The 18,064-nt window shown below is 38.3% G+C and overlaps 1 protein-coding gene across 2 annotated transcripts in view; it reads left to right on the plus strand.

The window, feature by feature from the left end:
- grm3 (glutamate receptor, metabotropic 3) overlaps positions 1-18,064 on the plus strand; it is a 267,812-nt gene extending 249,748 nt beyond the window's left edge. The window contains exons 4-6 of one of the 2 annotated variants that reach the window (XM_039761475.1): positions 3,311-4,374; positions 9,227-9,401; positions 17,436-18,064. In XM_039761475.1, the coding sequence (XP_039617409.1) occupies positions 3,311-4,374; positions 9,227-9,401; positions 17,436-17,512 (1,316 nt within the window). In that variant the 3' untranslated portion in view covers positions 17,513-18,064. Of the gene's footprint in view, positions 1-3,310; positions 4,375-9,226; positions 9,402-9,550; positions 9,694-17,435 lie in introns of those variants that run through there. The other variant, XM_039761473.1, reaches the window with a different exon arrangement.

Below are 18,064 nucleotides of genomic sequence, written 5' to 3' on the forward strand. Positions count from 1 at the left end.
CGAACAATTATGCAATAACGACTTCCAGCTGTAACATCATTATTCTGGTGCAGTTCACAGTCTGGTGGTGTTTTTTCTTTCTTTATTTTTTTGTTAACCTATTGAATATTGTTGGAGTTATTGTAATAAAATTCATAAAACACTATACATAGACAACACTAAGTAGCTGAAATTCTGCGATTATTTTGTTAATTTACCCTTAACTGGATTGAACAGATTTCACAATGGATGGACAGATTTTTTTTTTATTTTCCTTCTTGGTAGTGTCCTGTCTTCCTATGACACTGAACATGTCTTACTAACCTGCAAGCTATGTGCACATCCACAACACTTGAGGAAACACCTCTGCTCAGGATTTTGTGCTAATATGCTCATGATAAATTATCCCAGTCAGGTCCATGGCACAGCAGAGTATATCTGGCACTTATTCTGACCATTATAATGGAAGGTTAGAGAGGGAGCTGTGATATTCCCTTTCTGCACCAGAATGTGGACATGGAAGGATGCTACTCCAGCAATTACTCTGGAGCTGATGTTCAAGCAGCCCAGGAGAGGCTGATAGGCTGGAAGTATAGGACAGTGGGTGACTGCCGGCTATGAGCAGAGTAGTCCCCCTGTACACTGAGTACCTAGCAAGCTCCAGTATGCACACCCACAGGGCAGCATTGGAGTTGTAGTCCCATGGAGATACTGTGTTGGATTCTGTGTTAAAAGGAGTCAGAGTTGGGAGAGGGGCTGGGTAGCACTTGCTTGGGAAGAGTGAAAGAGAAAAGATTTGGATTGAATTGGCTTACTGTCTGAAAATAAAAATAACCTTTGGTTGCAGCCTAGATTGTCTTTGTGTAGTTGTGTCTGGGGTTAGTAAGTCAGTGGCAACCCTACTACTGACCACAACAGTTGTGGTATCTGGCCGGTTTGTCATTTGGATACCACAGGGGCTGCAAGAGGGAGCTGCAGGGAGGATACCTTTGTGCCCTATAACCCGGAAGTTTGTCAGAGGAAAAGCGACGTGCTTCCGGGTTGAAGGAAAACGACGGGTGCGTGACCCGGAAGTGATGCGAGATCATATGGACTGGAGATTGGGAACACTTCCGGGTCAGGGAGTATAAAAGGACTGTGAGAACTCCCAGACGGCGAGCTGAGCTGGGTGGAAGGGTGGCAACGCGTCTGGGAGTTGGAGGATTGATTTACTGTATTTGTAATTGTGTTTGTGTTTGTATGAGTATAGTGGAGGAGAAGGTGCGTTGTGCACTGTGGCGATTAAATAAAGTCAACTTGTGGACTTTTACCTGGTGTCTGGAGTCGTGGACAGGGGTTCAAGGGAGCGATACGGTCCCAATCTGTCACACAGTTTAACATACAAAGCTATGCTAAAAATACAAAAATTTCTAAATTTCTGAGAAAACTAAATCTCTCATACTTTACTCTCCTGAATGCAGCAAAAGAGAAGAAAAAAGACAGGCTAATTGAAGAATGAGGTCAATTTGATATAAAAGCAGCTCACTGATTGGGAAGCAAAAAAACTGCAACCATGGTGGGCCCATAGTAGTGAGGTTGAAGAACACTGCTTTATGTGTTGTTTCACTCAGTTTGATTCAACTAATACTTTTTGTTTCTGAAAACTGTTGGCCATCAGACTTTTGGAAGCAGAGAAACAGCGCCACTGAAAAGACGATCATTTATCAGTCCTGTTCTTTTTGTTACAGACGCCTGGTACATTAGGGGGAATACTGCACATTTAATAATTTCTTGTGCTGATCATTACTACTGTCTGTGATATAAAACTAGTCATTAACCATAAAAAGGTTAGCAACAGTTCAGGTAAAAGCTAATGGATGTGTATAAATTACGATTCCTGATACCAATTGCATTTTCAGTTATTAAGTATTGTGTAAGCTTCAGTCTTGAAAAGGCAAATTTTAATCTTAAATGTCATGTAATGCCTGGTTTCCATTTTTTCATTATTAAACATTAAATGACTTTGTTACCCTTACAGTATCTTCTGTGATTTGATACCATTTGTACTGTGCATAAAATTACATTTCTTCCAGGATTTTTATGGGATTTCTTTCAGTATATTAACTTCAGGGGATCGCAGCTTCTTTAATATATGTGTGGATGATTATTTATATTTTAATGTGTTTAATATCTCTCCTTTGGGTTATTAGTACACAATTGTGATTTAAAACATCAGGAATATTATAATTGTAATATTATGCTGCAAGGCTTTAGGTGACATTACCAGTAAAGATTATCCCCACACTTCTCCCATCATTAGTGTGATTTATTCATCCTTGCACAGCTGTCAAAGGAGAAATATACTCTTGATTGGGTTTCTCGATTAAAATTTTAAATGGGGCATAAAATAATTTTCAAAAGGGTAACAGCGATGAGATCACAAAAGAGACCAAACGTGATGGATCAAGCTAAGTAAAAATGGGAGACTGAAATTGTGAGATGGTTTGAAATAATAACATCAGGTCAGCCATATCTAGAATGGCGAGCTCTCCACAAACTTCTACCAAATTCTTGCTTAAAAGATAAGCAGGCTTCAAGGTTTTTTTATTTTGTTCTCTACCCACTCCTGAGCTAGAGGGGTACAACTCCTAAATGGCTAGCACCTCTCCCCAAGCTCAGAAAAAAATAACAAAAACATTATTATATGGCTGATATAAAATCACAGCCCATCCATCCATCCATCCATTCTCTTCCGCTTATCCGAGGTCGGGTCGCGGGGGCAGCAGCTTAAGCAGAGAGGCCCAGACTTCCCTCTCCCGGCCACTTCTTCCAGCTCTTCCGGGAGAATCCCAAGCGTTCCCAGGCCAGCCGGGAGACATAGTCCCTCCAGCGTGTCCTGGGTCTTCCCCGGGGCCTCCTCCCGGTTGGACGTGCCCGGAACACCTCACCAGGGAGGCGTCCAGGAGGCATCCTGATCAGATGCCCGAGCCACCTCATCTGACTCCTCTCGATGCGGAGGAGCAGCGGCTCTACTCTGAGCCCCTCCCGGATGACTGAGCTTCTCACCCTATCTTTAAGGGAAAGGCCACAAATCACAGCCCTGTTGTTTTAATTTTTTTCTCTCTAGCAACATCATTTTAATGCATTTTCTATTTAGTGTTTTAAAGGTGAGTCTCATCTCACTTTAGATCTATATTGCTGTAAGTGGTTACAGATATATCAACATTATTCTGTTAATGGTTATGTTATGTTATCTTTGTGTTATAAAAATACAGAAACACTGTGAAGAATGTCAAAAAGCATTATAGTAGCTTCAAGAATTGTTGCTAATTACCATTATTTTATTTTACAGCTCCCTACTGGCCTCCTGATGCAGACAATATCATAAAATTTGATAGTTTTGGAGACGGAATTGGCCGATACAATGTGTTTAACTTCCAGAAAACATCTGGCAAATACTCTTATGTTAAGGTTGGCCAGTGGGCTGAAACCTTGTCCCTCAACACAGAGCTGATCCACTGGCCTCACTACTCAGTCCCCACCTCACAGTGCAGTGATCCATGTGCAAGAAATGAAATGAAAAACATGCAGGCGGGCGACTACTGCTGCTGGATTTGTATCCCCTGCGAACCTTACGAATATCTGGCCGACGAATTTACCTGTATGGGCTGCAATCCAGGACAGTGGCCCACTGAAGACCTGACAGGTTGCTATGACTTGCCTGAAGATTACATTATGTGGGAAGATGCCTGGGCTATTGGTCCAATCACCATTGCTTGTGTTGGCTTCATTTGCACCTTTATGGTTACAGCAGTTTTCATTAAACATAACAACACACCGCTGGTTAAAGCTTCTGGCCGTGAACTTTGTTACATTTTATTGTTTGGTGTATTTATGTCCTACTGCATGACTTTTTTCTTCATAGCAAAGCCTTCTCCAGCTATTTGTACCTTGCGTCGCCTTGGCCTTGGGACATCTTTTGCTGTCTGCTATTCTGCTCTCCTCACCAAAACTAACCGTATTGCTAGAATTTTCAATGGTGTCAAGGAAGGGACCCAGAGGCCCAAATTTATTAGCCCAAGCTCGCAGGTGTTTATCTGCATGAGTCTGATATCTGTGCAGATAGTTATTGTGTCAATATGGCTTATACTGGAAGTACCTGGCACGAGACGGTTCACTCTGCCTGAAAAGAGAGAAACCGTGATTCTGAAATGTAACGTCAGAGACTCTAGCATGTTAATCTCTTTGTCATATGATGTTGTGCTAGTAATTCTGTGTACTGTGTATGCTTTTAAAACTAGGAAGTGTCCAGAAAACTTTAACGAGGCAAAATTCATTGGCTTTACAATGTACACCACCTGCATCATTTGGCTGGCCTTCCTGCCAATATTTTATGTGACGTCTAGTGATTATAGGGTAAGTAGTGCATTTCTTTTGTTTCAATATTTGTGTTTTTCTCTTAGGGATATAGAGAGGAATTCTACAGCTTCACGGTTCCAGAGCCACCGAATCAGATTCATGACCAGAAAAAAAAAATCTTATCTAGAGTCTTCACATTTTCCTTGTGTCTGTGCTGTGGATGCTTTGGACTTTTGTCTGTTTCCCTGTCATGCAGTCTAAAATTAACTTGTATAACTGATCACGGATTTTTGAGTCAGTGGGCTTTGTGATAGACTGGAGACCTGTCTGGATGGATCCCCTCCTTGAGACCAATTTTCTTGAGAATCCATGACCCTGGTTTGGAAAAACTGGAGTTAAAATATTCATAAAGTTTGCCGGTGTGGTGCAGTGGACCAGTGATTGGCACTGCTGACTTACAAATCCAGAGACCTGGACTCAGTTTCTGTGTCATTATAGATGTCTGGGTTTTTCTTAAAAATGAACCTGCTAAGTATATATTCTAAACTTTATAGTCAAGTGCAGATGTGGGCAAGATTAACACCTAATACATTCAAATCTGGCTCCTGCCTTGTACCCACTGGTAGAGGGACTGGATTCCACTAACCTATAATGTTAGAAAAGTTGATGTATTTTCTACTGTTTCAGTTTGAAACAGCAGTTAATATTAAGATCTTTTAAAGGAATGTAAACTGATCTGAACTCAATTCATGTGTTCGAAGGTCCACTTTTGTCAATCAATTCTGTTTGTTCTGCTACAGTAGCGCATTAGCAAAAAGCCCCTTCAGCAAAATGGGCACAATGGTACAGTGGTAGAATAGGAAGGTAACTGAAGTAAAAAAACAGGAAGAGGGAAGGTTTATCTTATAGTGATATTAAGATTGAATAATGCCCCATTTCTATACAATTGTTTGATAGATCAGGTTCTATTCTTATTTTATTGTTGTGGATGCTGGATGACATGATTGACATTAATATAAGTGTTGCATGCTGCTTCGCATGAGCACTGACGAAAGCTGGACAGTTTGCTTTGTTACACCTGGGCATAGACTGACACTGGAAGCCTCATCAAAAGAAGAAATCATTTGAGGTTTTATTAATTCTGGAGGGGATTAATTCAAAGTAACTAATAGTTCAAAGATATTCTTGTGGACACCGGGCCATATGAGCAATGTTGACAGATGTAAATACTGCTGTGTTACACCCAGGCAAGGACAGACACCAGTAAGTATTGTATATTCTGCCCAGCATCAGATGAACGGTGGACATTTTGTCATTTTATATATAGAGAGAAGATTTTATTATGCTTACAAATAATGTGTGGCAGTTCAGTTAATATGTCTGGTTTATTGTGTAAGTTGTCTTTTTATACCTAAAGTGCCAGGGAGTAAACTCTCTGTTAAAGTTAAATATGTAAAGCGAATAAGTAAGTTTACTATATTTTATGAGATACGTTAAACTAAGAATATTTCATGTATTTATAATGTTTATAATTGTTATCCCCAAAAATGAGGAGCCATGGTCTCAGAGGCAAAGCCACAGATAAAAGACCAGGGGCCTCATACATTATGGCGTGCATAGAATTCACACTAAAACATGTTGTACGGACAAAAGCAGAAATGTGTATATGCACAAAAAAATCCAGGTGCAGAAATCTGTGCATACACCAACTTCCACGTTCTTCCGCTCCATAAATCCCGGTCAGCGTGAAAAATAACATTCGTGCACGCTCTTGTTTCTCCGCCCCAGAATTACGCCTCTTTGAATATGCAAATCAATATTAATAGCCCTTTATGTTTTGCGTTCTGTGAAAAGACAATGGCAAAAACACAGGGAAAAAGAATTTCAGCGAATACCAAGTAGAGGCAAGGAAAAAACATATTATTTTTTGGTTTAAGCAGTGATATAACAACAAAAGGAAGTTGATTGAATTTGACAGAGTGGAGGAGAAAATTAAAGGTTCAAGTTAAGAAAGTCGCACAGTGCCCGAAATAAATAAGAAGTGGTCAGATATTAAAGTCGCTTTGAAAATCGTAGCTCACCATCTGAGTGTTATATGAAAGCGTAGTAGGGTACGGAGAAAGGAAAAAAAAACTGGGACACAGTGTGAAGAAAAGGTCGAAATTTCCACTTTAATCACATAGTTTATTTTGTCATTAAAGTAGAGCGTCATAAACTTTATCTTAAAATTGTTTAATTTAATAGTTTCTCAAATCCCATCATAACTAAAGTAGCACGTTAAATGCTTCGTATTCTATGTACTCTTATGTGTTTGATCCACTACGTACTTCTTAAACGGGCTTTCTCTTACGCTGACAGAACACAGAATACATTACATTCATGATGTTACAGCTCTTTGAACAATTTACATACTAAGATGTATATGCATGTAAAAAATATTGAGGCATGTTGGCGCAGTGGTAGTGACAAGCTAGCGCTCCTTCCAGAAATTGTTCCTGCCACCCACAAGATGCTTGCTGCCCCATGCACGACCCTCAATAAAATAATTTATTACAGCAGCACTGTCTCTTTCAAACATACTAACCCCCGATTCCTGTACTTCCTTTTCTTTGTCCAAATAACCAATCGCCACACAATCAGCTCTTTAATAAATATCAAACCATCTGTAAGCGTAGAACGCCAATTCTTGAAAACCTTTAAGGAACATTGAAATATCTTCGTAGTACATGTTTAATTATTCCATCCATTTATCCATCCAGGGTCGTGCCAACCCCAGCAAGCATACAGTGCAAGTCAGGAACAATCCCTGAACAGGGTGCCAGCTCATTGCTGACGCTGTGCCACCGAGTCCTCGCATATTTAATCATTAAAAATATAAATTTTTTAAATGAAGTTTAAAATGTATCTGTATAATGTAATACATATATTTTAATGCATTTCATCTTTAAAATGATATCAAGATAGCGCCTGGAAATCTAAATCCACTTAGAAGCCATTCGTCATCATCTGTAAATACGCGCTCTCAATTGAATTGAATTCCTTTATTGTTATTGTATGGTACAGAGAGATTCAATATGCAAATCCTCCATAAACTTATTTTCCTGTAAAATGGTAAAATAACAACAAAAACAATAATAATAATAATAATAGGATGAAAAACAGGGAAAAATATACAATATGAAAACATAAGTGGCTCAGGTTGCGCAATATTACAACTGTAATGCAAGTCTGCAGTAAGGCAATTGTACTTATGAGTAGAAACAGTTCTACCAGGATCACTTGATGGACTGATTGAGTGCATTTAGAACTCTTGGGATGAAACTGTTTCTGAACCGCGAGGTTCGTGCAGGAAAGGCTCTGAAGCATTTGCTGAATGGGAGATGTTTAAATAGACTGTGTGCATGGCTGAGGCAGCGTGTGGTAGAGGCTCTATCCCGATATTTCTCCCCACTCTTGACACAATTTGAGGTAGAGCTTTCCAATCAGCTGCTGTAGAGCTGTGATTCCACACTCAGATACACTGGGTTAAAATACTCTGAGTGGAGCACTGAGAGTAACAACGCTAAAGCAGCTATACTATAGTATTTGGAATAATTTGGCCAATCTGTGCACTATTAAATGGTTACAGGTTAATTACAATCAGATGCCTTAAACTAATAAATGATATGTGGTTAATTTCAGTGAATTTGATAAAGCTGTGTCAGGGATGTGAATCTAAAAAATAAAGGGAAACCACACAGGAACAGTAGCACTACTTTGATGCTGGGTACCGGCAGTTTGCAAAACTGAGCAGAGAACTTGTATACGCCAGGGATTGAGCTGGCATGGAAATGTGCATGGCTTTATGCCAAGTTTAGTTTTTATGCATTGAGATGTGAGCGTGGAAACAGGTGTACGCAACATTTCTGTGCATATGCACTGTTTATACATGAGGCCCCAGAACATATGCAGCACCTTTAATATTGCCAGAATAAAGGAGGAGACATACTTACGTTTTGAATGCTGCTCAGATGGCACTCTGACAAAACAAAGTTTCACTCTTCTCTGTCTTATTTACTCTCACACTTTAGGGTCAGTAAAGTTAATAGCAGGTTCCACTAAGTGTGTGTTCAAACCACCCATAAGTCATCGCAAACGTGTTGTATTGCGTCAGCTTCTATCCATTGCAGTTACCACATAATTTTTAAATTGCAATTACTTTTTCATTTAACCTCATACTTGTAATTATTTGAAATGCAGTAAACCCAACTCGTCACACTTTTTTATAGCACAATTTAACAAAGCAAAAAATTGACAGAAAGAAGATGAAATTGAAAGAAAGAAGATGAAAACACAGCATGGCACACCATCACACTAAATGCCACTATGTGACCCATTTTTATGGATGCGAGTTAAAAAAATTTCATACATTTCATTCATGAAACGTGATTGATCTAGCACTGAGAACCCCACATGTGTTGTCTAAGGCAAAGAACAAGATGGTAGGACAAGGAGGACAAGTTTCAAAAGAACTAACGTGAAATGTTTCAATAAAAATGGCATTAACTCTTGATCAGTGATGTAGGTTGGTGGACTCACTTGTTAGCAGACAAGACGCTATAAGGTCATATTGGAGAGGGCCACTCTAAAAGGGAGATTAGACTTTGTGGGGTGCTGGATAAAAGAACCAAGAGCTACAAGTGTGATTACTGGAGATGTTTTAAAAGAGTGAATGAATAATCACAAAATTGTTTCTAATTTAAGAATGTGTTTTCATCTTAAAACTATGTGCTGACTTTGTTAATGAAAAGCAATCATCTGCATATAGGTACTGCCTAATATTCTTGCATGTATAAAATATGCAACACTTGACTTTTAAGTAATTATACTTGTAGGTTTTAACTTGGAACACCATTTGTTATTTTCACAGGTCCAAATTACCACCATGTGTATTTCTGTCAGCCTCAGTGGGTTTGTAGTGTTGGGCTGTATGTTTGCCCCAAAGGTGCACATCATCATGTTTCAGCCTCAGAAGAATGTAGCAAGTCACAGACTGCATATGAACAGATTCAGCGTCAGTGGGACAGGAACCACATATTCACACTGTAAGTAGCATGCATTTAAATTCTGATTTACATGGCTACTCCAATGTCCAGCTTTATTTATATCACAAATGTTTACCTACAGATTTGTGTGAGGATATTGTAATTTGTTCTCTGTGAAACCCTTATAAAAAAAAGTGTCTTTTTAACAGCCTGTAGCACAGTTGTGCTCCTCCCAAGACTGTGGAGAGCCTCTAAGCTTTCATGGTGGTCACTTATCCAAGAGAGTGGTAAATATTGCTACTACAAAAACCAGAATATGTGCCCAACTAACATGTAAATATTTTCTTCTAAACGTCACGAATGGGTGGTGTGGAGATGTGTTCAAAATTTGTCCTTACTTTAGGGAATTTGAAATTGTTACCAAAAATAAACAAAAAATGGAGCTTTCTTATGGTACATAAAAAAAAGCATTTAATTTTCCATTACCCACTTGTGAGATGCTGGAGCATATTCCCCATAGCATCAGGTGCAAAGAAGGAACCCGACCAAGACCGCATCCAGTCCCTCTCCGGACACATGTAATTCATCTCAGGCCAACTATGCAAACTCTCATGTGTCTGAGATGTAGGAGGATATTAGAATATGACACAGGCAAGGACAGAATTTGCACTCCACACACACAGTGATCAAGCCAAGCATCAAGCAGATGATCTTTGGGGTGTGATGTAGTTAGTTCAGACCTCTGCACCACAATGCTTCACAACACCCTATAATAATAATTTGTAATTGTCTACTTTACATTATTGCTGTTATGCTAGGCAACACCTAACACATTCAAAAGTCTCACAACACTGTGCCTATAAAAAAGTATTTAATATACAATGTTTAAGAACAAAATGTGAAAACTTCCAAAAGGAATGAACATATTTTTTGCATACAGTAAAATCCTGTTTATCTGAGGTAATGTGGACTAATGCTACCTTGGACAGCTGAAAACGGAAAAAAACAAATGGCCCCTGTAGTGATGTTGATTCGCAGAGGAGGTGGGTGCTGATACAGAGAGCAATCAGCTGATTGTCACCAGGGAAGTGCAGTGCTCCCATTGGCCAGAGATGAGCTCTGCACAGCTGATGGAGCACTCCATTAAGCTCACACTGCAAAGCACTCATCTCTGAGCCAGAGACTGTGAGTTCACAGCTCACCACAGTGCAAATCTTCGAACTGAGGTGGTGTCAGTCCACAGAAATTCAGTTGGCAATAAGGGTGGGATTTGCATCGTGGACGGGTGCAGTGCAGTGGCAAAACAACGCAGAGAAGGTGGGGGCTGACACAGAGAGAGATCAGCTGCAACAGAGTCAAGCCGTGGACCACCTGAGTCCCACTCCATTCAGGAGTTTGTCACTTGCATCAGTGATAACACTTAACACTATGGTTAAGATTAGGATGGGGTTACCTGACATAAATCAAGTAATCCAAGTGACAGAAAACCTTAATCCAATTGGCTGTCCAGCAGAGATACTGAATCGTGGAGCTGCTGAGGTCTCATCAGCTGATGTCACCATGGAAAATGCACCACTCGCAGTGGTCAATGACAGGTTCTGTGTGGCTCATGGATGGAGCTCCCTATTTAGCTCATGTCGCAAAGTGCTTACCTCTCAGCCGGAGAACGTGCGTTTGTAGTTCCCACCTGCAGTTCATGACAGTGGCTTTAAATGTATAAACACAAAAATCTGAAACAATACAGCATGTGTAAACGCTCAACGCCGGCGTTACACTGACAGTAGTCGAGGGAGGAGTGAGTAAGTCACACCCACATTCCCAAAGTTACCAGCTCCATGACCGCTCGCTCTGTATAGTCGAGGTTAAAACTACAGTATTTACATGCTTGGTACAGTATACACGGTAAAGCTTTTATGAATTATAAGAAAAAGCAATATATTAGACTTACAGGTTCACCTCAGATAATGCATAACTTTTATAAATTGGGGTATAGATAATCTGAGTTCTTGCGGGTTACTGTTCTACTGTGTGTGAGATGGTGGTGTTGCATTGTCATTGCAATTTTTACCACATTATATATACACTTAAGAAGAGGTGTTGAATAAACGTTGAACATAATAAGAAAGTAAAATAATTTTGTTTGTGTGGCTCAGAGCATAATGCTGCTACTTCACTGAACTATGGACTTGCTTACACTCAGAAACGTGCTTATGCCATTTCTTGCACAAAATTCAGGGTTTATAAAACACGAACTCTGCGTGAAAAATGGCATACGGTTACAGAAAATTTTGCCGAACTGTAAGTCCTACGCAGAAACCTTTGGTGTTGGCATTTTAGGAATTGTAGGCAGCATGACAACGAAATAAGAAAGAATATCTCATGTCATTACACATTTAGCCATATTCTTGAACTGATTATATCACAGTTATTGACAGGTTTTCTAAATACAGATGCCTTCATTATTGGTAATAACGATTAATGCATACACGTAATGTTAGTTACCTTAGTGTGCAGTCAATCTGTTTTTATACAGAAGGTGTGTGCTTTACAGCATGACTGGCAATAGCAGTGTTACTAACAAGCCAACAATTACACACAGCATGACCCTGCTTCCTACTATTTGATAAGATTGTTATTGATTGTTATTCAGGCACATTTGAACATCGCATATTAGTTGTATATTAAGTGAAAAAAAAGTGATTTATGTTTACAAAGGCAAAGTCATTCTGTGACATGTGTGTATTCAATTGGGCTGATCACATTAGGTAATTCAATAATCACTACAAATTGCCTTTTCATTTTTTCTTCTGAGTAGCTTCTTAATCATAACATCCCATTATAAATGCACCCATCACCAAATACCCTAAAAGTGAAGGAGATAGTGTTTGTCCTTTCGAAGCCTGGTTTCTTACACCATTCACCAACAGGCAAACACCACAAGAGAGGAGAAATAATGAAAGGCACTCCGGCACACAGTCGGAGACGGAACAGACCGTTGGTTCATTTAAAGGTAGATGACAGGGTTTTGGATTCGTAAGGTGGCAAACTGCTGTACAGCCCCACTAAGGTTAGCCGCATTGTGATGGCCTGAGTAGTGCTGCACAAGGTAGCGCAGAAATATGAACTGCCTCTGCCACCGGATACAGGCACACCGATGACCTACACCCTGTCCTTCAGGACATCAATGCAGTGGCAATTCTAAGATCATGTATGTCAAATGTAAACAGATTTGTAAGTAAAGTATTGCACTCTGACATTCATTTTGCAAAGTGATCTCAATTTAAATAAGTTTAACAAGCTACTCAGGCCTGTGCATGGCACTTGCATCAATTCACACTGGGTTTCCTTTTGGGTCTGCTGCAGTATAGCACATTACTATCTCGGTCTCTCTCCACTCAGCTGCTCTTAACTTCATTGTCATCAATCAGCTACATGTTTCATTTGACTGTTGACAGATTTAATCCAGTCGAGAATAAGCTTCCTCCACATCTCCTGATCCAGTGCCACTTTTCCAATCTCATGGGGGGTAGAGACAAACATCTTTATTGATGGTATTGGCGATATGCTGTCAGAAAAACATTGTTTGTTGCCCGATTTTGGGAATTCCGAATTGTTCCAATAGTTGGTAGAGGATGCATCTTCTAATGGGTCTCAATGTACTGTGGCAGGTGGCTGGGCGTGGTCACCAATCAGCCACCTACTTAAGGAGCCGCCGCCCAGCAATCAAGGCTGGAGTCGGGTAAGGAGGAGGACAAGGTCGAGGCAGAGGAGGCGAAGAGAGGCCTGAGTATTTGTGTGAAGAGGACTGTGTTTGTGGACTTTGGGGAGCTGGGGGTTTGGTGGCGGTGCACTTGACTTTTGTATAGCATTGTGTAAATAAACGTGGGTGATGATTAAAACGGTGTCCGTCTGTGTGTGTCCGGGCCGCTATACTTCACAGTACATATGTCGTTCCCATATGAGCTACCTCTTGGCAACGGTTTTTGATTCATGTGCTTGTAAAAATCATAGTATGGTTGATGTACTAAATTCTGAACATGATTCTATAGCAGTTCATTATGTAACTGTCTAAGATAGTTTTGAATTAATTGTTGAGTGTACATGTTTCGCTGTCATAGAGAATGATGCTCAGACACAAAGTGTGGAAAATCTGGATCTTGAATGAAGCTGATAGGTGCTTAGCTTGCCTGAGGCAATTGAGGAGCTGCTCTTACTCCTTTTTTTCTTTTATCAGTGACTCCTACAGAGAGGCCAGAAAAAATAAGGTTTCTGCGGGTCACCACTTCAGTCAGTAATACCTCAAGTTCACATTCACTGAACTTTCATTTTTCTATGGTTTGTCATAAAGATGGCAATTAGGAGCACAAACAAATTTATGTGACGATTAATTTAAAAAGCCATTTTTTAAGCCATACATGGTCACTGGGGGGAGGCGATACAGAATAGATAAAAAGCTTGTGCATGTACACATGGCTTAAATTGATTTGAGATTTATAAAGGAGTTTGGTGTGGCACATGTTGTATGTGTGGTTTTAAGAATACAATTTTTTTTTTTGTTTGAACACAAATTTTAGTTGGAATCTATGCAAGGATTTATACATGATGCCCCACACACATTCACCATGTCCTGTGGTTTCCTTGCACATATCAAAACGTTCATGTTAGACTAACTGTTGATACTAACCCAACAGAAGTGGCCCAACATGAAAATAATTCAAATGTCCTGTCTGGTATCTTTTTTTGTACTTTATGCTGCTATATATGCTCCAGCTTAACACTATAATGCAGATGTTCCTCAGCTCTGTCACTGTGGTTAATGGATTATCTTTTGGCTAATTCCTCCTGCAAATCACCATGTGTAAATGTGTTGTGTCTACTGTATATTAAACTTTGTACAGGCATATACACTTTTCTATGAAATTTAAAGCTCCTGTCGTCCTGTTTAGATTAAGGACAAAATGCCTAGAAATTGTACAAAACAGAGTACTGCAGGAGTCTTCACGTTCAACAACCATGGTGCCTGTGGGTTTTTGCTCTAACCTAGTTACCTAAATTAGAAGCCAATAGAATCTGCTGTTCTCCATCCAGGTGGCTCATTTTGTAGTCACAGCAGATGCAGCCGCACAGCAGGTTTTTGTTATTCTCAGGTAGAAAAGACCTTCGCACTGGTTTAAATCTATCATTGATTAGGCAACAATACGCTGATCCTGGGAGTGTGGATTCATTCCTCCTTGTTAACCTTATTCTAACTAAAACTTTGAAACACCCAGTAAATTAATATATAAACATGCAAGTTATAAAAATATAGCATCTGACTGATTTTGCATTGAACCCTTTCTTGAATGAGAAATAAAAAAAAAAAAAAAATGTAATTGTTAATCCTAAACCAAGTCAACCACTTCCAATCCATACCATTCCTCATGTGGGTGCACCTCTGTTGTCAGAATGGCAATTTCAAAAATTAAAAACAAACCTAAATGCCAATGTGTCCTAAATGGAACTGTTGATTCACATCCACTCTAGCCTTTGCACTTATCAGCAAGTGGTCAACCTAATAATACTGTGGGCTAAAAAGAGAAATACTTGAAATAATTTTAGGAAAATTAATTTATATCAGTAAAGCATATTCCAGTAAGGTACTTTTGGACTGATTTAGCAAATGCAGAAAGCAAAAACTTGCAAAATATTCAGTTAAATTAAATTAGGAAAACAAGTGAAGAAAGGACATGACTGCTGACTAATAAGAATGGCCTAGCTTCATTATTTGTTGTCAGTTTGTGTGACATCTTGAAATAATATTAAGATGTGAAGTCCTCAAAGTGCTACTCTCTGCTATGTTGACACGATACATTAACCCAAAGTTCTTCACATCATGAAATAATTCCTTTTGTCTAAAACTGAATGTGATGGTGGTGGATGTGGTAGTGCGCTCTATCAGTGCGTGCTCCCAACTTTCCCTCATTTCAGACAAATGGTAAATAAGCAGTTGGTAACTTACCACACTTACTTCCTTAATAATTGACCCAGTCCCATTTAAGACAGTGGCCTGTCCACTAGGACACCCAAACTTTCCTACAAGGTAAATCCATTAGTTGCAGACATATTATTGTGTAGCTGATTTGATATTATGCTGTTTACATTCCCTCCAGGTCTCTGTTTGTTGATATTGATGACTTACCTGCCAAGTGTCATTAGCAAATGTAACTACATTTTCAGTTACACTTTAATCTAAAATGTTTATGTAAATTAATAAGAACTACATCCTTGCACTGACCTAATAAATGATGCTAATAAATTTCTCTGTGCCATAGCACCTTCTCTTTAAGCCAACATGGCACCTGCTCACTAAGCTCTGAATCTTAAATCTAAAACTTCACATTGGCCCTAAACTCACTGTAACAAACAACTAGTTGACTGAAAACAAAATTGCATTTTCCAGAGTCAAAACCGTTTTAAGAACTTGGGGATCTCAATAAGTGATGTTTTAAGGACATTTATACATACAGGAATGGGTCAAGAGCCCTTCATATTAAACACAATAATAAAAAGCTTTGTGCTACAAATGCTGTAGCTCTCCCAAATTTCTGCAAAGAAAATATAGCATTCCTTATTTAAAATCATGTTTGGAAACCACTATATCATTATGACAAATTTTGGGTAAAATAAATCATAGCATTATTTGTTTATACAAGTTGTTATTCCTGTTAATACAAGATTGCTTTTCTTCCTCCCTCTAGGTTGAATGGTGTATTTACTAGTAACATTTCCAATCCTAATTGTACTCTATTTCCTGTAATCTCTAATTTAGCATTTCTTTCATATTTCTTTTTCCTACTGACTTCTACAGAGGTGACCGCCTCAAAATACAAATTCAGTATATTTGCTATTTGCTTACTTCTATATTTAAACTATTGCTCTCCTTAAAACACTTTACATCTTCTTCAGCTGTGCTTGACACTTTATCCACTAGTGGTATTCTTTATTACCACCTGCTATTTGACATTTCTAGTTTCCATTTTAACAGTTTTCCGTGCATATGTCCCTAAGCCCTAGAAAACTGTCAGTTATTTTTTCTTATAAGCATCATAGTGATGTCTTTCTTCTAACCTCCCACCCCATCTTCATTTCCCATCAGCCTTTTATTGCTGTTAATTTTGAAGACCGATTGACATGCATTGTCTCCAACTTTGTTTTTAGTTTTTTTATATTTAACATTAAGACAAACAGTATTTACTTTCGTATACAGTACTGGAAATGTTAGATTTTACTTCAGCTATTTCTATTATCCTCCTTCTCTTAATGTTACTAATACTGTTAATATGCAGTTTTGGTATTTACTCATTCTTATTTTTTTTTTTTTATCAAGTTCTAATTTGATTTTCTTCCTTTGTAACATTTTCTTGCAAAGCACTTTGAGTAGCACACTTTGTATTAAAATGTGCTATAGAAATAAATGTTGTTGTTGTTAAACCTGCTCTCTCCTAAGCCTTCTCCAGTACACTGACTAGTATAAAAAGCCCTCAACTAACTTATGAATGCGCCACCTATGGGTGGTCAGCCCTTTTGTTAGCGGAGCAGTGCAGGCAAATACTGTAAACTATTTAACAATTGGCTGTGACTAAATTAAAAATGCAGTTTTATTGTCAGAAGACATTTGAACACATGCTTACAATCCACCAAAATGTATCAAAATATGCTGAATTGTTTATGATCATAAGTTAACATTGCTACCTTTTTAGAATATATGGAAGTACCGTTTTGATGTTATTTACATTACTAAATCTATCAAAGAGTTTACAATATGTTGCTATACAAAACATGTTACCTGGTGGTATTAGAACATAGCTGTGTCAAATTAAATCTGGAACAAAAAAACAATTGAAAACAGCTGATTTCAAAAACATATCAAAAACAAAAGGTTGCTTTTAGATTTGTTGTGTTTTTGGAATAAAATTACATTTCACCAATTTTATTGCTTTTTAAAAAAAGTAATGGCGTTCACATGGTCATGGCAAATTTAATGTAAACTTTAATAATTACACAACAGAAAGCAGACAAAAACTTTCTAACTTCTTTTTTTTCTATGCCTTTCAGCATCAGTGAGTGCTCACTACGTTCCAACTGTATGTAATGGAAGAGAAATAATTGACTCAACCACTTCGTCTCTGTGACCTACATTGAATAGCCTGATCATAGTTTCAAGCTGTTAGACTGTTAGAAAAATTGCACATATTGTGCATTTGCAGTGAATTTGATTCTGTATGTAGAAAATTGTGTATTAAATTATTTCTAAGAGCTGTAAATATAAAAACTGACAGTGTTGTAGAAAACTTTCTAGAATGTTTTTAGCATTTTATGTTTTTGATAGTTTTATTAAAACTCTGTAAATAACCATGACCTGCACTGATGAATATTGTGAATTTTACTTAGCAGTAAAGGAATGACCTATTGCATTTGCAATATTAGACAAATTTCTTTGACATGAACTACTTTTGTAGGTCTCATTGATGCATAATTATTAAAAAATGTAAATAAAATGTGTTACAACTTATATAAACTGACAGATTTAAGCAAGATTTTATAATAAAACCTGTATAAAGACCACAATAGTTCTCTTGAACATTATTAAGCAAAATAAGTATTAGGTAAAATATGTCTTGCATGTAAAATTTTATTTTTTTAAATTGGGAAAACTAATTACCAAGTATTCAAGAATAAATAAA

Source organism: Polypterus senegalus, chromosome 8 (genome assembly GCF_016835505.1).
Source record: "Polypterus senegalus isolate Bchr_013 chromosome 8, ASM1683550v1, whole genome shotgun sequence".
NCBI lineage: Eukaryota > Metazoa > Chordata > Cladistia > Polypteriformes > Polypteridae > Polypterus > Polypterus senegalus.